The sequence below is a fragment of the Muscardinus avellanarius genome (assembly GCF_963383645.1).
Source record: "Muscardinus avellanarius genome assembly, chromosome: 9".
NCBI classification, from domain to species: Eukaryota; Metazoa; Chordata; class Mammalia; order Rodentia; family Gliridae; genus Muscardinus; species Muscardinus avellanarius.
The window spans coordinates 48,035,321-48,058,141 of NC_137795.1; the positions used below are offsets into that span (position 1 = coordinate 48,035,321).

Consider the following 22,821-nt stretch of genomic DNA (forward strand, 5'->3'; position numbering starts at 1 on the left):
TTTCAGTTTGTAGCTCTTTGCTAGAAATAAACATAATACTGACAATTGAAAGATGTGTGCTAAGCAGGGGGTTAGGAAGGATTGTGACCATCTGGCAATTTCAGCTTTATCTTCTCATTCATCACATAGCCATAAAGCTAGGACTCTGGCATTGTTGGCACAGAGGTGGTAAGAGTCAGCTCAAGTTGGTTATCCACAAGTTGACATCAAACCAGTCACCAGACTGAAATGGCCAGTCATCATCGGTAGCAATTATTCATTCATTTAGACATTCATTAGACAAATTTTTTGAGCTGTTTAATTATGTGCAAAGCCTAAGAGCGCTCTATACTTATTCCTGTCTCAAGGAAATTATAGTTCGATAGAAGACAGAGGTATTAATTAGAAGTCACCAAGCCAGGTGTGGTGGCTCACACCCATAATCTTAGTACTTAGGAGGCTGCCCCAGGAGGATTGTAGGTTCATGGCCAGCCCCAGCAATTTAGCAAGGCATTCTGCAATTTAGTGATACCCTACTTCAAAATAAAAATAAAATAAGGCTGAAGGGATGGAAGGGTCCCTGGGCTCGATCCCTAGAACCACACACACACACACACACACACACACACACACACACACACATTAAAAAAATAGAAGTTGCCAGTAATCACAGAAGCAAATATGAAATTCAACTATGATAAGTGATGGAGAAAAGGTACATGATGCTGTAAGATTAGATATCAAAATATTATAATGAGATTTGACCCAATAAAGAATGCTTTCTTGAGAAAAGGGAATAGAAGTTAATTAGGCAAAAAGGAAGGGGAAGAATGTTCCAAACAAAGATAATGGCCTATATTGGAAGAAAAGCAGGCATATTTGAGATGCTGAACATAAGGATCAGACTCAAAGAAAGAGGAGCAGAGTGAGGTGTGACGTGGTATCAGATCAAGGAGAAGAGGTTTTATTAAGATTTGGGGGTTTATTATAGGAATACTGAAAAGCCCATAAAGATGGCCAGGGATAGGGAGACATGATCAGATTTGCATTCAGAAACGCTTATTCTAACTGGAGAACAAATTGGAGAAGATGAGAGTAATGTAGGGGGCTCCTACAGAGGTAGAAGGGCCGGTAGTTTGGACTGAGGTGCTGGCAGTGGGTGTGAAGAAAAGCCAAGGAACGAGGCCCTGCAGTTGACTGAGCCTGATGAAGACACAGGCTTGGGAGGCCAGGGAAAGGCCGTGTTGGATGTGACTCCTGGTTTCCAGGTTTCAGGACTGAACAGATGCTGGTGCTTCTCACTGGGAAGGAGATACTGAGACTCAACACAAGATACATCGCACTTGCTCCCATCATTGCTGTGTTAAAACCTAAATAATCAGGTGGCAGAGAGGCATTTTTTTTTTTTGTACTGGAGATTGAACCCAGGGACATTCTACCTCCAAGTTACACCCCCAGCCCTACTTTTTATTCTTTATTTTGAAACAGAATCGCACTAAGTTGCAGAGGGCCTTACTAAGTAGCTGAGGCTGTCCGCAAACCCAGATCCTCCTGTCTCAGCCTCCCAGGTACTGGGATTACAAGCATCTGCTGCCATGCTCAGCTGAGAGTCATAATTTTTATTCCTTGCCTTACACATTGGTTAAGTTACATCTTCCTAAAAAAAAAGAAAAGAAAAGAAAAGAAAACATAATGAATGAAAAGCATTGCAGTTCAGTGGCGCGCTCCACCTTTACAGCTTGCAGGCAAGTCATTTCATGTCACTAGACTTCAGTTTTCTTATCTAAAAATCAGAGAGACTTTTTAAATTAGAATGTATATAAAAAACACAAAATAACATAATATAAAAATAAAATAATTGTGCATGGAGTCATTTATAGCATTTTAAGGATTTACAAAGGTATAGGTTATTTTTACTTTTTATGAGCGAATCATATAACTGTACTTGTGCATAGCACAACTCTATCGGACTTCAACTTCAAACTAAGAATACTCCCTACGTCCCGGTATAGCTTAATAAGCAGGAGCCCGTAGGGATGCAGGACGCTGTGAGGTGGTAACAGCTTGTTGGAGGACAATGAGAAGTATCTCTGAGAAATGACTTTCAAGAAATTCACTCCGTCTATAATTTAGAGCCCCATGAGGAATGGACTAGAAGTGCTATAGATGCTGGGAAACGGGAGACAGCACTGAGTGCCAGAGTCAGGGTTTCATGGGAGAAATGGGCCTTGGCCTTGAAGGACGGTGAGGAATTAGGTGGGTAAGGGGAAGAACATCCTAAATCAGGGAACCAGGTGAGCAAGACAGGAATCCCTAGACATGGGCCCAGGAAAGCATAGGAGTTTCCAGTTAACACCAAGGGTCCTCTTAGTGACATAAGCTACAGAGAGTAGTCAGGGGGAAAAAAGTTTCACAACAAATTTCCTGGATTTTTTAAAATTAGGATCTAATCAGTGACCTTCAAAAGAACAGTTTCAGTAAGCTACTGAAAAGAAATACAGGTTGTCTGGCCCCAGGGCCCATGGGCTTAAACACTACATTAGTACAGCTCCTTTATTGCTTGCCTAAGAGATACGGTCCTAGGAGAAATGGGAACAGAAGAATGCCGAGAGTTCTTGGGAAAGCCTGAAAAAGAAGATACAAGACCAGATGCCAAAATCAATTTCATAGCCCCTAATCTGAATCTGCCTCTTCTTTCTTTACTAACCCCGACCTAAAAATAACAGGTGGCTCAAATGGCAAGGGTTCTTGAAATGTCACCTGAGAACCAGAGTGAGTCGATAGAAGGGCAGGTAACTCAAATCCACTGAGAAAGTGGGGAATGGAGTGGCCACGGGAAGGCTCAGGTGTGACGTGGCTATTTTAAGTCACAGTTTGAAGGTGATCCATTCTTCTACTAACCCTCATGACCCTGCTGATACCGCCTTCTTTAAAGATTAACTACTGCACTTTGGAAGCTGAGTGGTTTTAGCCGCAGCACAGAAACTACTTAACATTTGCAGGAAAGAAAGGTGGGAAGCACAAGATAGGGTGAGATTGTGAAGGCAAGGCATGATGGGATGGGGATGAAGGTGGTTAGAGCTTTTTGCCTGATAAATGTTGAGAGGGAGGATTTTTCTACTCATATAATTGCAGCAAAAAAAATTCTATGAAAAAATTCTATCCTGTGAAAACTAACTAACCTTACTATTGTTGGATTCTTCAGATATTTAAGAGAATAACTGATTCTTTTTCAGGGAGACTCTACTTGCCTAGGTTCTCTTTATTTCTGTTCTTCATTACCTCCAACACGACAGCAACCTTTGAGAGGCTTTTTGCAAGCACTCGTATTGCTGCACATATTGTTAACAACTTTCAGTCAAGCCAAATAAATATTAAATTTCTCTTTCCTACATCCTCATGCATCATGTTGATACTTTGAACATCACTTATATTATTTACAAAAATTTTGCTGTTTTTTTCAGGATGACAGAAAATTATATAAGTCATGTTACTGTTGATTTTCACATACTATATTAATATATTTTGGGCACTCTGCTAAAACAAATTAAATATATTTATACTTCTACTATAAAAGCAAATAAAAACAATAACTTAAATTCTGTGTTTCCTCTAAACCTTATTGTTTGAATTTAAGATTTGGCCATATTTTTTCACATATTAGTATATATGGATTATTAAGATTGGTTTCAAGATTAAATATAAGTCACTCCTCATTGAGGAGATATTTTGTAAATTATGGGAAGCTGGGTGTGATAGCTTATGCTTGTAATCCCAGCATTTGTGAGACCTAAGTTCAGGTTTGTGAACAGCCTCAGCTACTGAGGGAGGCCCTCTGCGACTTAGTGAGACCCTGTTTCAAAATAAAGAATAAAAAATAGGGCTGGGATATCACTTTGAGGTCGAATGCCCCTGGGTTCATCCCCAGTACCGCAAAAAGAATAAATAAATAAATGGAAATTTTTTGTATCTTTTTGATGACTAGTTCATTGTATCCAAACCCTTTTGTGGGTTTACTTGGAATAATGTTATTTTTATTATCATTACTAAATATAATCATCAGCAAAAATAAAAGTCAGCCAAGCACAGTGGTATATGCCTGTAAACCCAGGATTGCTATCTCAAGCCAAGCAACAGTAACTTAGTAAGACCCTGTCTCAAAATTAAAAATAGTTGGGAAGTAGCTCAGTGGTAGAGTGCCCTGGGTTCAGTGCCCAGTATTGCAAAAATTAATTAATTTTTCTAAAAGTGACAGCTGTTACCTTTTATTTGTAATTCTCAAATGAACATTTTACTGTAATTTTATTATTTATTTATTTATTTATTTATTTTGTGGTACTAGAGGTAGAACCCAGAAGCTTTCTACCTCCGGGCTATACTTCCAGACCTTTCTTATATTTTATTTGGAAACAGGGTCTCACTAAGTTGCTGAGAGCCTCACTAAGTAGCTGAGGCTGGCTTCAAACCCGTGTGATCCTCCTGTCTTGGCCTCCCAAGCACGGGGATTACAAGCGTGTGCCACCGTGCCCAGATTTTTATTGTAATTTTAAAGGGGCTTTAATGGTGGCACATGCTTGTAATACTGGAAAGGCTGAGACAGGAGGATTGCAGGTTCATGGCCAGCCTCAGCTACCTAGTGCTGCCCTTTACAACTTACTGAGACCCTGTTTGAAAATAAAAAATAAAAAATAGGGCTGGGGGTGTACCTTTGAGGTAGAATGCTTTTGGGTTCAATTCCCAGTACCTCAAAAAATAAAATAAAATAAAGGGGCTGTAGATTATCTTTGGCTTATATTTTTGTCTATTTAAAATTTAAATATACAAAATTAAAGAGAATAGTTTACCAATCTTCCATATACCTATTCCTTAGCTTTTGCAATTATCAACTCATGACCAATGAACTTTGTTCTATAAGTAGCACTGCTCACTTCTACCCCACGCCCCCATATTGTGTTGAAGCAAATCTCACATCATTTCAACTGTAGATAGTACAGTATATATCATTAGAAGAAAGGAACTGTGTGTGTGGTACTGGGGATTGAACCCAGAGGCATTATACCTTTGAGTTATTCCCCCAATACCATTTTTTTGTTTTGTTTTGTTTTGGTGGTACTGGGGATGGAACCCTTCTACCTCTGGGCTACACTCCCAGACCTATTTTATATTTTTTATTTGGAAACAGGGTCTCTTAAGCCAGCAAGGCTGGCTTCGAACCTATGCGATCCTCCTGTCTCCACCTCCCAAGCACGAGGATTACAAGCATCAGCCACCACCCCCGGCAACCCCATTTTATTTCTTATTTGGGAACAGATCTCAGTAGGTTGACGAGAGTCTCACTACTTGCTGTGGCTGTCCTTAAACTTTCAATCCTCCTGTCTCAGCCTCCCAACTACTGGGATTACAGGCATGTGCTACCACACCCAAACAGAAAGGGATTTTTAAACAACAAATCTGATATCATTATTATACTTAAAAATTAGTGGCAATTTTAATTCAATCTTTATTCTGTATCCAGTGTTTAGATTTAAACATCTCAAAAAATATGTCATAGATTTTTCTCATGTCAGGATATAATTGGACAAAATGTCTCTTAAATCGCCTTTAACCTCTTGATCCTCTGCCTCCCTTTTGTAGAAGAGGAATAATACACAGAGAGGTTATTAGATTTTCTCCAACTTCACACAGTCAGTGCTTGGACCAAGATTGTTATAAAGATCTCCATTTGTTTTCTACCAAGAGATACAGAAAGCCCATGTGGGTTGGTTCATTTAAATTCTTCATTTGCTAACTCCAACTTTTTAGAGGTTGTATGCAGTGATGTTTTAAGAGATTTACTTAATGAGAATACAAAGCAATAATGAACCAAGAGATCTTTGCCTCATCTCAGTTTTATGAATGAATCAGTCTGTGACTTAAGCATTGGGCCTCATCTTCAGTAGAAGAGTAGAAGGCTTGATCTAGATTTTTTAGGCCTACATATTTTATATATCACTTTGGGAGTAAAGGAAATGTTAAGGGAAAGTGAGAAGGTTAAAAAATTATGTTTAGCCGGGCATGGTGACGCACACTTGTAATCCCAGAGTTTGGGAGGCTGAGACAGGAGGGTCACGGTTCACGGACAGCCTTAGTTACTTAGTGAGGCCCTTTGCAATCAGTGAGACCCTGTTTCAAAATAAAGAATAATAAATAGGACTGGGGGTATAGCTCGGAAGTAGAATGCCCCTGGGTTCCATCCCCAGTACTACAAAAAAAAAAGAAAATATTATGTTTGATTCCTCTCAAGGAACTTTTTCTCATGATGATGATGATGGTGATGATAAAAAATGGGGTTTCCATGGGTAGATGGAGTCACCTTGAAGAAAAAAAAAAGCAGAAGCAAATACTCAGAAATATGTATCAGAATCTACTGAAAGGTGTGGAGGTAGTGTGGGGAACAGTAGAGGGTGAGGCCAGTGATGGGAACCATGCAATTGGCAGTAACATTTTAACTGCTCACAAATGATATAGTGTCCACAGCCCGGTTGTGCTAGGACAGTGGGATAGGTTGCTAGAGACCAAAAACAACACCCAAAAACAAGGGGTGAAAAACAAGGTTTATTGGGAAATGCTTTCAGGGAAGATCCGGTGTGGACAGGCTGGACTGGAGATTAAACCGTAAGGTCCAGTGACAACCACTGAACAAAGCAATGCTGTCAGGTGCTTCCAGAGTGGCACCTCCTGTCCCTTACATTTCTACTCCAGGAAGTGTTCAGTGGCAACAGCAAAAAAAGACAGCTCCTCCGCTCCTCACAAGAGTGCCCCAGGGAATGATGTTCAGTGGCAGCCAGCTGAATGAGGGACACATCGTTTTCCAGTGCCCTCAGTTCCACACCAGCTACCACAGTGAGAGGGGTTTTATAAACTAGGTGCAGAAGCAGTGACATCATCATTACTTGCTTAACTTCCTAGTTCCTTTAATGACCAGCACCCCCAAGGAGCAGCTATTTTAGCGTACGTGCAGAAAAGCAGCTTTCTACGATAACACTGACTTGCCCTAGTTCCCAGCATACATAACCGGAAGTCAGTGCCCTTCAAGATAATGCCATCTAGATGTTCTGGCCACTCTTTCTTCCCTTGACTTGGCCAGGCCCCTGGGAACTCAAAGGGCTGTTCCAGGGACATGGTGTCCTTGCCGTCCTCTTTTTCTGTAAGGGTGGCACAAATGGATGTTCGTTTATTAAATAACACTATGTAGCACTTGAAATGTGTTTTGGGTAGGCTGGGAATGGCATAAATTCAGGAAGGAAGCAAAAAAGAGACTTCAAGGATACATAAAAATGAGAAATCTGCTCTGGGACTTTTTTTTTTTTTGCCGACTCCAGAAGCAGCAGCTGGTGATGGCCATCATTATAAGGAACCTTCAAGATAAGGGATGACACCTGCCAAGGGATACACCGAGACACTTGTAGGTCTTGGTGTACATGAACTAATTAATTTTCACAATACCCTTGTGAGGCAGGAAGTAGTGTTTTTCTAGGTCTACAGATGGGGAGTGTCAGCATATAACATAAGTGATTTGGCCCCTTTACATAGCGAGGCTGTGACAGTGCTGGGAATAAGAAGTCTTATGGAAAGGCTTTCCATGTTGAATCCAACTTGCTGGTTCTCACTAACTTACATCCCAGGTCTTCCCTTAATGAAAGTGTTTTCCTTTTCTTACAAAATAGTATCAGATAATATATGTACCCTTGTTTTGTGGGCATATATTTATTAGGTGTAGTTGTTCCTAAAAAGATAAAATCATCACATCTGAAAAGGGGCCTTAGAAGCTGTTGAATTTAAAGCCGGGCGTGGTGGCGCATGCTTGTAATCCCCGCGTTTGGGAGGCTGAGACAGGAGGATCGCACAGGTTCGAAGCCAGCCTCAGCTACTTAGTGAGGTTCCCAGCAACTTAGGGACCCTGTTTCCAAATAAAATATTAAAAAATAGGTCTGGGAGTAGAGCCCAGAGGTAGAAGAGCCTTTGGGTTCCACCCAAGTTGTTGAATTTAACCCCCTCCTTATGTATGTTGAGTTTCTCCATGGACAGAGTCCTCTTTCTAGCATATATTTATTTATGAGTACAGCCTGGAGCCCTCACTTTCCCTTGCTCACATATGCCGGTCCCACTGCTGTGTGTTCTTCACCCAGCCTCCCGCTGTCTTCTTTCCCATACAACTCCAGAGAGTTGTACAAACTGAGTGTCAGGATCGAAAGTCCCCACAAAGACTGTCTACACCTGTAACACATCAGGCCCTTGAAACTTCTGCCCAGTCTCTCTGCTCACTGTTGCTCAGAGAGTGATTAAACACAGCCATGATCAGAAAGTTCCCACCTGCGAGGCAGCCAGGGCTCTCACAACTGCTGAGGGCTCTCCTGGCCTTCAGCTGCCACCAAGCTGCTGCCCCACCCACACAGCTGCTCCGGCCCCGCCCAGCCACCCTGCAAGGTGTCTTTCATTTCACTTCTTTTTCTGGGCATTTTTATTTCTATCAATTTACTATTATTTCAGTAAGTGTTTAGATGTCCCATCTTAGGTGTCACCAACAATAAAAAAAAAAATAAGAAGGATAATCTCCAGAGGAAAATGCATATAAATGGCACTTTAAATATAAGGATAAGGGCTGTGGGAAAATGTGTATATGATAAGAGGGGAACAGAGGGAGTCTATTATCTCTATGCAGTGAGGGTATTAAACAATATTCCCTGAAGGATTACAGAGATACTCTCTGCCCTTCAGAATCTTATAGTCCAAAATAAAGATGGAATAAAGGTATTAATGTTGACTAGTTATCAGAGTACAAGAAACTATGAGCTATGAAAATATGGTGTTCCACTCTGCTACTTGCAAGATGTTGCTGCACAGAAACAAACACAGCTGTTAATAAATTTAGTCATCAAAAATGGCAGAGCCACTGAGTTGCACAACTCAGGGTGGGGAAAGATCTTCACAACGTTGCCTTCTGTGAGGCCGGCAGCCCCGGAGAGCAACTCGCTGTACCCAGAGCGCTCTGCTCCATCTAGGTGCTGCGCCATGGCGTGCGGTGAGCACTCCCTCACAACTCAGTGTCCTGAGGAGGAGGCAGATAGCCGTCAGATGCATGTGCAAGTACCATAAAATGCTTATGCTAGAAACCATAAAGGAAAGAGCAATTTGCTATGAGAGAATAATATGAAACAATTATTTATTTTGCAGTACTGGAGATTGAACCCAGGGGCATCTACCTCTGAGCTACACCCCTTAGCCTGCCTATTTATTTATTTATTTATTTATTGTTTATTTGAAACAGGATCTTGCTAGGTTGCTGAGCATCTGGCTAAGTTGCTAAGGCTGGTCTCAAATCTGTGATCCTCCTGTTTCCACCTCCCAAGATTACAAGTGTGCCCCACCATGCCTAGCTGCAAATATCTTTGTGTGTGTGTGTGTGTGTGTGTGTGTGTGTGTGTGTGTGTGTGGTACTTGGGATGGAACCCTTCTACCTCTGGGCTACACTCCCAGACCTCTATTTTATATTTTTATTTGGAAACAGGGTCTCTTAAGCCAGCTTGGCTGGCTTCGAACCTGCGCGATCCTCCTGTCTCCGCCTCCCAAGCGCGGGGATTACAAGCTTTTGCCACCACACCTGGCCCTGAGCCATTTATTTTCTAGAATGCAGATTTTAGTTCTAATTTGTTTCTTTTCTGCTTTCTGAACTTTCATATAAATGTTTTCAGTTAGAAAATACAAGATCCTTGCTACTGTTTGCTCTTTTGTCCTGCCTAAAACACACATTCCTCTATCAAACACCAAAACATATAGGGATCAGCAAACATAATTGATTTTCTCTGCCAGTCTTTTAATCTTCACTTCAGTTGATCCTTGAGTATTGTTTGGATTTTACTGCCCTCTAGTGTCTCTGAAAATATATGCTTATTTCTGTTTCTGCGTACAACACATTCTCCAAACTGTGAATGAGCAAGTACATTTCTGCTTCTGGAATAGAGACTCTCTGTTCTCCATATTGCTTTTATTTAGTGTGTGTGTGTGTGTGTGTGTGTGTGTGTGTGTGTGTGTGTGTGTCTGGTACTGGGGATGGAATCCAGGGGACTTCTACCTCCAGGCTACACTCCCAGGCCTATTTTTATATTGTTTGGAAACAGAGTCTCACTAAGTTGCCGAGAGCCTCACTAAGTAGCTGAGGCTGGCTTTGAACCTGCGCGATCCTCCTGTCCTAGCTTCCCAAGTACTGGGATTACAAGCATGTGCCGCCATACCTGGCTCCACATTGCTTTTAAATCAATATAAAATAAGTCTTCGTCCCTTTCTCTGTAAAGTTATCTAGGATTTCTCTGGCCCCTCTGTTTTACATTCATGCTGTGTCTAAGACTTTCCTTGGGAGAATCCTCAGAAATGCTGTGTGAGGTTGACCAGTGTATACAAAAATATCGGGCCTTGGCTGGACATGGTAGTACAGGCTTGTAATCCCAGTACTTGGGAAGCAGAGACTAGAGAATCACAGGTTCAAGGCTAGTCTCAGCAATTTAGAGAGATTTTGTTTCAAAACAAAAAATAAAACAAGGATGAGGTCTAGCTCAAAGGTAGAATGCCTCAGTCGGGTGTGGTGGTACACACTTGTAATCCCAGTACTTGGGAGGCTGAGACAGGAGAATCCCGGTTCGAAGACAGCCTCAGCTACTTAGTAAAGCCCTTTCCAACTCAGTGAGACCCTGTTCCAAAATAAAGAATAAAAAAATAGAACTGGGAGTGAAGCTCGGAGGTAGACTGTCCCGGGTTTCATCCCCAGTACCGCAAAAAAAAGAATGTCTCTGAGTTCAATCCCAGTACCCACCCACCCCCTATCTGGCTTTAGGGCGTGAGGGAAAGTCCAGCCAGTATTCCATTCCAAGGTTGAATGCAGAGGGCTTGCAGCTGTTCAAGGGCAAACATCCTTTCTGAATGTAATGGTCTAAGTTAGCTACATCCCTGGTGTGGCTCCACAATGGTTACCACACACAATTCAGAGCTCCATTGCTCCCTTGAGGCTTCTGGGTAACTGTAGTTTCTGATTTAATCTACTTTTACAAGGCCCAGAAAGATCACGGGGGCAAAACACATCATGAAGCTGCCACAGTGCAGTTGGTGTGGTTTGGTTAAAGTCTTGCATAGAATATTGGACAGAGAAGGCTCTCTGTGAGGGAGAACACGAATGCTTTTGTGTTACTCTCCTCCGTACACTTGTTCAAATTCACTGGAACACATTACCTTTTCTATTGCATCCTTCATTGTGATTCTCTTCTTCTTCCAAGGTCCCAAGCCACTCGTTTCCGCTGGCATCAGCCAGCTCCTTTTGACAAACAGCAGACGTGGGCGATAGATAATGTCTATATCGGGGACGGCTGTATAGACATGTGCAGTGGCCACGGGAGGTGCATCCAGGGAAACTGTGTGTAAGTAGATTTTTTTTTCTTTCTTCTGTCAAAAACTGATTCACATTCCATCTAGATTTTTTTGAAACTTGTTTTTGAATCACTCCCAAGCTACCTTAGGTTATGCATTTTTCCTGAAATATAGGATTGAGCTAACTGTGGGGTTGACGGATATTGTATCTTCATTCTTGCTTAGAGATTAGGAACTGAACACCAGCTACCTTGTCAGGGGAAGGCTGAATTCTAATTGACTATATTTTATTTCTTTCCGTGTTCCTTCGATACACTTGAGCCTTGAAGAAGTCATTAGAAGAAGTTCAAGAGTTCAGTATGTTCTGACCAAAAATAATTCATCATAGGTATTCTTCTCACTTAGTCTGAATATGTGTAGTGGTACACATCTGTCATGGTTTAATTGGTATTCCCATGTTGTTTGTCTAAGAAGGTCTATAATTGTCTGGTCAATTTACCCAGCATACTTAACAAAGAAGCCTAGTGTATTCTTAGAAAGCCTTCACATATTTGGAAAAATATAAAGAGATAGAGAGAGAGAGAGAGAGAGAGAGAGAGAGAGAGAGAGAGAATGCGTGTGTGTGTGTGTGTGTGTGTGTGTGTGCGCATATTTGCACTATAAGCCTTTGTGCTTATTTTCAAAGATTCTTCTGTTTGATGGGATATGAGTGAAAATACTGCTGGAGAAGTTCTAGTCCCTTCTGCACACCCTTGGAAGGTCTTTACTTTGATTAATGATTGTAGCCCATTTTCAGACTGGCCCTGGAGACCCCTACGCATCTCCTTCCTGAGCAAGGGAGTTAGTCCTCTGGTCAGAGATGGAACTTCTGGTCAGAGAAGTCCAAAGTATCTTCTGCTGCTTAAAGCACAGCTTCTTGGGTTCCTATTGACCCAAAGCCTCCATTAGAGAAATTTCATAAATTATTAGGACCCCCAATTTAGTTTGGCAGCTGTAACTGTTTATCGACCCAGAGCTGGGTCTCATAAAGACAGAGCTTTGGCATTCTTTGAGGTTGTTTCTTTCTCTCCACTTGTAACCCCCAAAGTCACTGCTGTAGAAGAGCTCAGAAGTAGTTCATTCACAGCTGGCTTCTATCCTAAGCATTATTCAAGGAGAGCAGGTGAATTCTGGCAAGCTCTGTGAAAGTCAATGACCTTTCATCATTCCGGTCTAGATAGAAGAGTTGGTTTTGCTAATGGGAGGATACACTTGTGGGGACTTTGTTTGATGTTGACTTTTCCTTTCTCTTCCTCCACATCCAGCTGTGATGAGCAGTGGGGAGGCCTGTACTGTGATGAACCTGAGACCTTCCTTCCAACCCAACTCAAAGACAACTTCAATCGCGCTCCCTCCAACCAGAACTGGCTGACTGTGAACGGGGGGAAGCTGAGTACTGTGTGCGGAGCTGTGGCTTCGGGGCTGGCTCTCCATTTCAGTGGGGTGAGGGCTCAGCTGTTGGTTATTTATTTCTATATCCTCTAATAAGATTCCCTCAGAAATTTCATGGGCAAACCAAGATGCAGTTAGTTAACCTAAGTGTTCAGCTCTGATCTGATCTAGCAACTTTATACAAATCAGAATGTTCAGCTCTGATCTGATCTAGCAACTTTATACAAATCAGAAAATACCAATTATTTCCAGTATTTTCCCACCGTAAATCAGCTGAAACAATTTTAAACACGGGGTAGGGAATATTTAAGCACACATTTGTAATGATCTTAAGTGGATTTCCATCCTGGAAGAGAGAGCACTTCACAGTGAGGGGAAGGGTTTCTATCTGGATGAAACTGTAATTGAAAAGCTTGAGCTTACAACAGATTTGGGGTGGTTCCTGAATGTATAACCACAATTAATCCTTTCTGACATTACTCATGAAAGAATAATTGTCAATTATTAATTAGGAAAATTATTAATTGGGAAAAATTTATATTTGTAGCATATTATTTTCTGAATGGCAGCAGCAATGTTGAGAACTGTCTTTGAGACATTTTACAATCATTTTACTTTGCTGCCAAAAATGACTTTGTTTAAAAATATTGTTGCTCCAATACCATGATTATATAGGCAAATTAATTTGGAGAGGTGCTGGATATTGACCCAGAGGCATTCTACCTCCAAGCTAGACCACATCCCTATTTTTTTATTCTTTATTTTGAAACAGGATCTCACTAAATTGCAGCAGGGCTAAGTAGCTGAGGCTGGCCACAAACCCACATCCTCCTGTCTCAGCCTCGCAGGTACTGGAATTACAAGCATGCACCACCACAGCTGGCTTGGCAAATTAATTTTTTAGAACTAAAAAATTCACAATCATCAACTCCTTATTTTTCTGCTGGTGCAAATGAAGTATATTATTTTTATTCAGTATATTTTAGCCCAAGAGCAACAAGAGGGCTTGTTATAGAATTTCCATAATCATCAACACTGACTTAGAATGCAGTGTTTGGATACTCTCCCTACCTGAGGTGGAACTCACCTAAAGTGACCTAAATTTCTTTTTTTTTTTTTTTTTTTGGTGGTGGTGGTACTGGGGTTCCTGGAAGCCCTTCTACCTCCGGGCTACACTCCCATGGGCTACACTCCAGACCTATTTATTTTTTCTTTTGAAACAGGGTCTCTTAAGCCAGCAAGGCTGGCTTTGAACCAGTGCGATCCTCCTGTCTCCGCCTCCCAAGCGTGGGGATTACAAGCGTGTGCCACCACGCCCAGCCAAGTGACCTAAATTTCTATGTATATTCAACTAAGAAATACCTATCAATACAAATTTTCCTTATTCTACTTCTTTTCTTTAGGGTTGTAGTCGATTGTTAGTCACTGTGGATCTGAACCTCACTAATGCAGAGTTTATCCAGTTTTACTTCATGTATGGATGCCTGATTACACCAAACAACCGTAACCAAGGCGTTCTCTTGGAATATTCCGTCAATGGGGGCATTACCTGGATCCTGCTAATGGAAATTTTTTATGACCAGTACAGTAAACCTGGGTTTGTATTATATTTTATCTTTAATAACTGAACTGTTTCTTAAAAAAATAGTTGATAAGGCTACCAATGATCAGTCTCAGGGGCTAGCAGGGGACTCTATTCATCTGTAGAGGGTGCCTCTGTGAAGGAAGGTTTCTGAGATGAACAAATAGCTGGTTTGGATTTTATTTGAAGAACGGTTAGTTTTCACATGCTTTCACAATGCCAGCGCTGAATAAACCCAGTGCAAAAATCCATAGAAACTAGCGAGTATATGATAATTAATTTCAACAACAACATGTTGGGAAAATGGAAACAGAAAAACATTTATTTATATAATGTCTGCTCTGTTTTAGAGAATTCGGGGCTAGGAAAAAAAAAACAACAGCAAGACATAAATATCCTTAAGAAGCCTAGAATCTATTTTAAAATCCCTTACTAAAAATATTTGAACAAACACAATGTACATATCACTGAAAAAATATTATGGAAGGGCTAAAAGCAAGCAATGTGATCAATTATAAAATTCAAAGAGGTTGCTAAGAAGAAAAAGGCATATTCATTAGAGTAGGAGACGAAGGAAATAGGAGAAAAGGACAGGAGGAAAGGAGTATACTCTGATCAAGAAAACAGAGATAGTTCTGAGTGCATGACATGCTAGGTGCAGGCAGAAAATTGAGTAAAATAAAAATAATCATACAAATGACAATTTAAATTCAAAATAACTTAAAAGTTGTTTTTTTTTTTTCATGTAAATTAAACCTCCAAAACAGTATCCCAGAGCCATGCCAGTGGCTTCATAGCATCCGAGAACCAGATTTCTTCTGTCTTGTTCCAGTTAGGTTCCTTGGATCTGATGGTCCAAAAGGCAGCTAGCGCCCGCCTGTTCCCGCCCTCAGGGTGGAGGGGCGGCAAGAAAGAGGTGCCGCCTCTTCAAGGCTGCTTCCTAACAGTTGCACAGACTTCCATTTTTATTCCTCGAATTTAGTCACATAGCCACATTCAGATGCAAGGAAAGCTAGATTTGTCTTTACTCTGGGTGACTTACACTGATGAAAAGATAGATTCCTATCACAAAGGTAGAAAAAGAGAACGCCAATCGAGGAAATAACAGTCATCTGCTACAAATAAAAAATTCAAATTAGGAACTCGCAAGTATTTTTATAAATCCTGAACTTGCATTAAAGTTGGAGACTAAAAAGGAGTCCAGCTCGAAGCCAAGTTGTACATGATGTAATGGTGTAAAACATGTACTCACCTGCTAATGGGAGATAATACATAAGCCAAGTAAACGGTTCCCTTGGTCTTTGTGAAGGAATTTATTAAGACTCCCAAGTATGAACGCTTAAGAGCATAATATACAGGGAGATGGGAGTTACGTGTCTGTAAGTGGTAAAAAGCTCAACTGTCTAATCTACTTTAGTTCTCTGAGGGAGAAACAGATCGACCAAGGCAGGAACAGAGGTCATAATTTATTTAGACTTTCAAGGAGCCTGAGATAACTTTCCACTCCAAGGATTTTAAAACTCAGAGAAAGAAAATTGATTTAGAAATAGGAAAGGAAAAACAGAGATAAAAGCTCATCGCCCTGGGTGAAGATGCATGATTGTACCTCCCTCCAGAAACTGATTGATTTCTGATACTATTTAATGTATTTTAAATGCTAATTAAATGTGCCAAATTAGTGCAAGTAAATTATAGGAAGATGTAATGAGGTGTACATACTAAGAGAGGAGGAGGCAGGTGAGATTCGAAACTTGAGACGCATGGGGGAATGAACTTTATAGAAGAAGGCCTACGGGCCGATGGCCTCCACGCTGGCAATAAGAACGTGTGAGGGTCCAGGACTCGCAGACTACACTTCCCTTCCCTAAAACCAACACCCAGTGGATGATCATGGCCCAAAGAGTGCACAAAATGATAGGCATAAGAGAAAGAAAGTATTTTAGATCTAAGTGTTAGAAACCCAAGTAAACTTGGTATCCTACTTTGAATGAATGCTTGATTCCTAACGGGAATACTGCCGACTATTCTGGGCACATAACCTTGAGGGAGACATAAAGAAAAGAAGGAAGAATAAACAATGAGATACCATATAAACAAGACTAAAATAATGAAACCTCCTTAATGTGAAAGGAACACTCAAGGGACTGTCACTGAAGCCCTTGGTTTGAGGGCTCTTCAAGAGATGAACTTGGGCTGGCCCAGGAGCATTGCCTCCAAGAGGCAGTCCTTAAAAGTAAAGAGAGGTAGATTAGCATAGATAAAAAAGATGATAGTTTATTCAGAGGATATCTACCTAAGGAAATTAGTTTCCCAAAAGACCTTACAAGTCGTGAATATAAATTCAGAAGAGTTTGATATTTTCCTGGGATTTAATGCATAATTTTAAAAAATTTAAACCTTTTTCTAGCTAACAAAAGGTTCCTATTGGAGCATGGAGCCATGTTTTTCTGTCTGCTCTTAGTGACTAAGTCAAGGAGAGTATGCTGGGCTTGTTGTTTCATTTCTCACTCTGTATTTCTTAATCAAATGTTTCAATAAAGCATATAAGCAAAGCAATGTCGACCATAGACAACTGAGAGTGTGCCTCAGGCTGAAAACCCAAAGGACCTGCCACAATCCAGGTCCACATTCCATGTTACTGGCACCTAAGGGATTAGTGTGGAAACAAGATGCCAAGGGAAAGAGACAGATGAAACCAACCTCTTGGTGACAGGGGAAAAGCTAATATTGGTTATGTCTACCAAAGTGTGCATATTTAGGTATGCAGACAGTGGTGGTGTCCCTGCGAGACCTGCCACAAACACTTCAGGACCAGGGGAAGTTCCAGGATGCTTGCATTTGTTCACATTCTACTTCCTGGATTTAATGACTACAAGCCAGTTAATCATGGTTTGGTTTGGTTTGGTTTGGTTTGGTTTGGCAGTACTGGGGATGGAGCCCAGGGGCATTCTACCTCCAAGCTATGCCTCAGCCCTATGCTTTATTCTTTATTTTTGAAACAGGGTCTCACTGAGTTGCAAAGGGCCCCACTAAGTAGCTGAGGCTGTCTGTGAACTGTGATCCTCCTGTCTCAGTCTCCCAAATGCTGGGATTACAAGCGTGCGCCACCACGCCCGGCTCTTATTCATGCTTTTAAAAAATTATTTTAGCTACTGTCCTCCCCTCATCTACCATGTGACATACAATATCTTACCACTGGTTCACATCTTTTACTCACATGAGATCTTTGACAAGGGTTTTTCCCACCGCCATCACTTTCTTTAATCTTTATATCGGTGCATTGTGATCACACATAATGACGATAGGGACATATGTGCCTGCAGCACTTGGTGAGCTCTCCCTTCCCACTCCCTCTCTCGTCCCTCCCCTCCCCCATGCACACAAGATATTGAGATTGACATTGATAGTTTCATACATGTACACAGCCTCATTTGAAGCGTCTCCTTCATCCACTCCATCCCCATCATTTTTTTACAGATTCGTGAACATCCTTCTCCCTCCCGATGCTAAAGAGGTTGCCACTCGCTTCCGCTGGTGGCAGCCGAGACACGACGGACTGGATCAGAACGACTGGGCCATCGACAATGTCCTCATCTCTGGCTCTGCTGATCAGAGGACAGTCATGCTGGACACCTTCAGCAGCGCCCCGGTGCCCCAGCACGAGCGCTCCCCCGCAGACGCCGGCCCTGTGGGGAGAATTGCTTTTGACATGTTCATGGAGGACAAAACCGCAGGTAAGCTGTTCTGCGGACAAGCAGTCCTGTGCCGTAGGTCTTCTCAAAGGTGAACCCTCACCAGAGGCTCCGATGGTGTCCAGTGAGAACAGCGTCACTCTTTATCCTGTCGACTTTCTCAGTTGATATTGTAACTAAATATTTTCATTCATTCAAGCCAGCTAGTGTTTAATAAATAGTATTTTATAATTTTATTAATGTGATTGTTGTGTGTGCGTGTGCGTGTGCGTGTGTGTGTGTGTGTGTGTGTGTGTGGTGTACCGGGATTGAACCCAAAATCTATCTCTGAGCTACACCCCTACCCTTATTTTATTTTTTTTTATTTTGAAACAGTATCTTATTAAGTTGCTAAAGGCCTCACTGAGTAGCTGAGGCAAGCCACAAACCTGTGATCCTCCTGTCTCAGCCTCCCAAGTACTGGGATAGCAAACGCAAACATGTACTACCATGCCTGGGTTCTTTTCTTAAGATTATTTCCATTTCTGTGTTTTCTATTTCTACTTTGGCTAGAAAGCCAACATTTTTTAGTCATGTGGTGGTGGTGTCGTGTGTGTGTGTGTGTGTGTGTGTGTGTGTGTGTGTGTGTGTGTGACTCAGGATTGAACCCAGGGGCATCTCGGAGTTACACCCTCAGTTACCTTGTTTTTGTATTTTGAAGCAAGGTCTAAGTTGCTAAGGGTCTCACTATGTTTCTGAGGCTGTCCTCAAACCTGCAACCTTCCTGTCTCAGTCTCCCAAGTACTGGGATTATTTATAGCCATGTGCCACCACACCCAGCCACAGTCACTTGTTTAAATATCCAAAGGCAAAATGTTGTATTTGCTACAAGTCAGGCACATTTGCTATGGCATTTCACGTTTCAGTTTTCTCCCAGGCTTTGCTTATCCTAGGTCTTGTTTATTGTCTTTTTTTCTCAATAGGAGTAATTCTGTGATGCTGGAAAACTAGGAAGGACCGCTACATACTATTCTCATGTTTACTATTTTTTTATTTCATGATATTATTCTGGTAATTTTTTCAAAGTGAATCTCATATTAAATATGTGTCTACCATGCCACATTTTTAGATATACTATATAAAACATTGTGTCTTCAAATAAAATAGTGATGTTTAATTATATATTTCATACTAACACTGCAAATGTATCTAAACAGTAAAAATACATAAATATACCACTGTAGTGTGCCACACCAAACTCTAGCATCTTTGACAGAAAATAAAATCTGGATAATTTTGCAATAATAAATTTAAGAAGCATCCAGAGGAATGGTGTATTGTGGGACAAAATCTAAAATGTGAGGGATTTTAGTAATTTAAAAATAATTATTGCCAGACATGGTGGCACATGTCTATAATCTTAGTATCTGGGAAGCTGAGAAAGGAGGATTATAGGTTCAAAGCCAGCCTCAGCAAATTACTGAGACTCTCAGAAACTTAGTAAAACGTTGTTCCAAAATAAAAGATAAAAGCCGGGCGTGGTGGCGCACGCTTGCTTGTAATCCCCGCGCTTGGGAGGCAGAGACAGGAGGATCGCGCAGGTTTGAAGCCAGCTGCGCGCGCTGGCTTAGGAGACCCTGTTTCCAAATAAAAATGTAAAAATAGGTCTGGGAGTGTAGCCCGGAGGTAGAAGGGCTTCCAGGAACCCCAGTGCCACCAAAAAAAAATAAAAAATAAAAAATAAAAGATAAAAAGGGCTAGGGATGTTGTTTGAAGGTAGAATGCCCTGTGTTCAATCCCGTGTGTGTGTGTGTGTGTGGTGTGTGTGTGTGTGTGTGTGTGTGTGTGTGTAGCTATTTTGTAAAATAAAATGCATGTGAAATTGAGAAAACGCAGAAAATCCTAAGAAAGAAGATAAATATCACCCATGTGATAGAATTGTCAATATTTTGGTATATTTTCTTAGGGCCTTTTTATGCCTTTATATGAACACATTTTTGGCACAATTATAATCTTAATTATATATAGTTCACAACCCACTTTTTAAAATTTAAAATTGAATCCTGATTTTCTCTATGTCCTTAAGTATATTTAAAATTAAAATTTTAACAGCTATATGTTTCATCATAATTTATTTTATATTGCTCAATATTCAGGCTAATTAGTTTTGTTTCATTTATTTGTCTATCATGTGACACAATGCTATATCTACAGATATTTATCTTAAAACCACCCTTGTGAATAGAAAAAAAATCTTAAAATGTCCCTCATCGTTACCAAATCAAATTATTCCCTTAAGTTTATTAAGATTTGTTTACATAGATCTGATTCAGAACTTTCCATATCTGAACTTTACGATACCGAATTATATTACTAAAACTTATTTTTCTAGCCAGGCATGGTGGCATGTGCCTGTAATCCTTTTACTTGGGAAGTTGAGATAGAAGAATCGCAGGTTTGTGGCCAGCCTCAGCTACTAAGTGAGTCCTTCTGCAACTTAGTGAGACCCTGTTTCAAATAAAAAATAAAATAGGGCAGGAGGTACAGGCTGGAGGTAGAATGTCCCTGGGTTCAGTCACTGGTACCCCCCCAAAAAATATTTTTCTTTAGGTGTAGCTAAACAAGTTAAATATCTGTCAAGAAATTAAGGTATTTCCCTTTAATTTCTACTTAAAATGGATACAATACAAACACTCTTTTTTCCAAGTGTTGACTAGTATTTATACTTGTGTGTTATTAAAGAAGACAGTTTATCATAATCATCCCAGTTCATAGTGTAAAACTATATTTACACTAGTGTGAGTTATATATAGCATGTTGTATATAGGAAGGATTTCTACCTAAAATAATTTATATTTTAAATATAGCTTAAACATCTCATTTATTCTGCCCTGTGTAATGATTTACATAAGTTACTTTCAATCTGAGAATATTTTAAACACAACTTGAATATTAATAACAGCAAATAAAAGCTGGGCATGATGGCGCACGCTTGTAATCCCAGCATTTGGGAGGCTGAGACTGGAGGATCACGGTTCGCAGATAGCCTCAGCTACTTAGTGATGCCCTCTGCAACTCAGTGAGACCCTGTTTCAAAATAAAGAATAAAAACTAGGGCAGGGGTGTAGCTTGGAGGTAGAATGCCCCAGGTTCCATCCCCAGTACAATCAATCAATTCAATCAATCAATCAATAAATACATAAGAGCAAATACAGATTATTGTTTCAAGTACCTAAATACTGATTTCTACTTTAGGCTTTATTGGTGATATAAAATTGAGAGAATACATTTTCTGGCTCCTGTCTGTCTCACAAAAATGGCATTCTTAGAGAGTGAAACATTTACTTACAGAAGTAGTTACTGATGCTGCAGAAGAGATTGCTGAGTTAGTTGACTAATCCTCTTTCATCAGAATTGCAGAGTTCCAGCATAAAATGAAATATATACCATAGAATAAACTGGCTCAGAATATGCTTATGGGAATTTAAATTTCTGTGCACTTTGCCTTTTGAGTTCATTATCTGTAATGTAGGATTAAACATGGCTCCAGATCCCTCAGAGTTGAGACACAGATAATGGTGTTGTGGTCGCCATTTGAATCCCAGAGATAAGCAGCTTGTTCTACTGGCGCCATGTTATACTCAGACAAAACCAAACAGACTCACCACGGGCGAAGCCTGAGTTACAAAGAAACGGCCTGGTCACCTCCCGGCTTCTCTGCGTTTGTCCAACCCTGCTGCTTGTACACTGGCCCCGAGCCCCCAGTCACAACTGTCCATCTCCACCATACACGGGGGCTGACCAGGAAGCTTTTAGAGAGACGCTGGGCCTGTAATATCAAAGTGTATCATGAACTCTATGCAGTTTACGAATATGTTTAATTTTAACCTTTCTTGAATAAAAGTCATGATTGTAAAAACATTTCTTCCAGAAGAGGAAGAGGATTGTGGGGTGTGTGTGTGTGTGTGTGTGTGTGTGTGACTTAACACAGAGTGTGCTTTGCATTAATCAATTTAGGTCTTGCTGCTTAAAGTTTTCTTTATAGTTTTCCAAATCTTTCCCATCAGTAGATTTTTGCTCAGTATATTTCCTCAAACATTATTAATCTGGTTTAGAAGAAAAGTCAAGAATTACTAAGAGAAATATCTAACTGAATACTTAAATATCTATATCTAAATAGTAAAATAGTAAAAATAGTACTAACATAAATATGATAGTATTTTATTTATTTATTTATTTTTATTGGTGTATTATATTCATACATCATAGTGGGATACAAACTTTTGTAGACATATATGCACACATTGCCCAGTCAGCCCCCACCCGATCCCCACCCCATTCTCTCCCCATCCCTCCCTCCCATGCTTGGCTTAGTGGTTGACATCTAGTATTATAGCAATTTATCCAAAATTAAAAATGATAATCTCTCATAACAGTTTCATTTGTCTGATACCAAGCTTTTGATGACTTAAAGATAACATTTCAATATTTCTTTTTTACTTTCTTTCTTACCAGAGAATATTTTTTCTCTATTTTTTTAGGTGAAACTATCATATATTTATATATTTATTTTTCAGAAAAAAAAATCTATCCTAATATGGAATATGGACTCTAGATACCCAAAACAATCTCAAAAAAGAACAAAGCTAGAAGATATATATTTTCTGATTTAAAACCATATAAAGCTACAATAATTGAAACAGTGTAGTACTATTCTAAAGGCAGATACATAAACCATTGGAGTTAAATAAAAGCCTAGAGCTA

General features: G+C 40.4%; 1 protein-coding gene across 1 annotated transcript in view; it reads left to right on the forward strand.

Moving 5' to 3' along the window:
• The window catches only part of RELN (reelin), a gene marked incomplete at both ends in the record, with an annotated part of 510,757 nt that overhangs the window by 451,946 nt on the left and 35,990 nt on the right, over nt 1–22,821 (forward strand). Inside the window, 4 exons of the mRNA XM_080701477.1 lie at nt 11,283–11,423; nt 12,678–12,855; nt 14,208–14,401; nt 17,864–18,120. Of these exons, the coding sequence (XP_080557603.1) occupies nt 11,283–11,423; nt 12,678–12,855; nt 14,208–14,401; nt 17,864–18,120 (770 nt within the window). The remainder of the gene's footprint in view (nt 1–11,282; nt 11,424–12,677; nt 12,856–14,207; nt 14,402–17,863; nt 18,121–22,821) is intronic.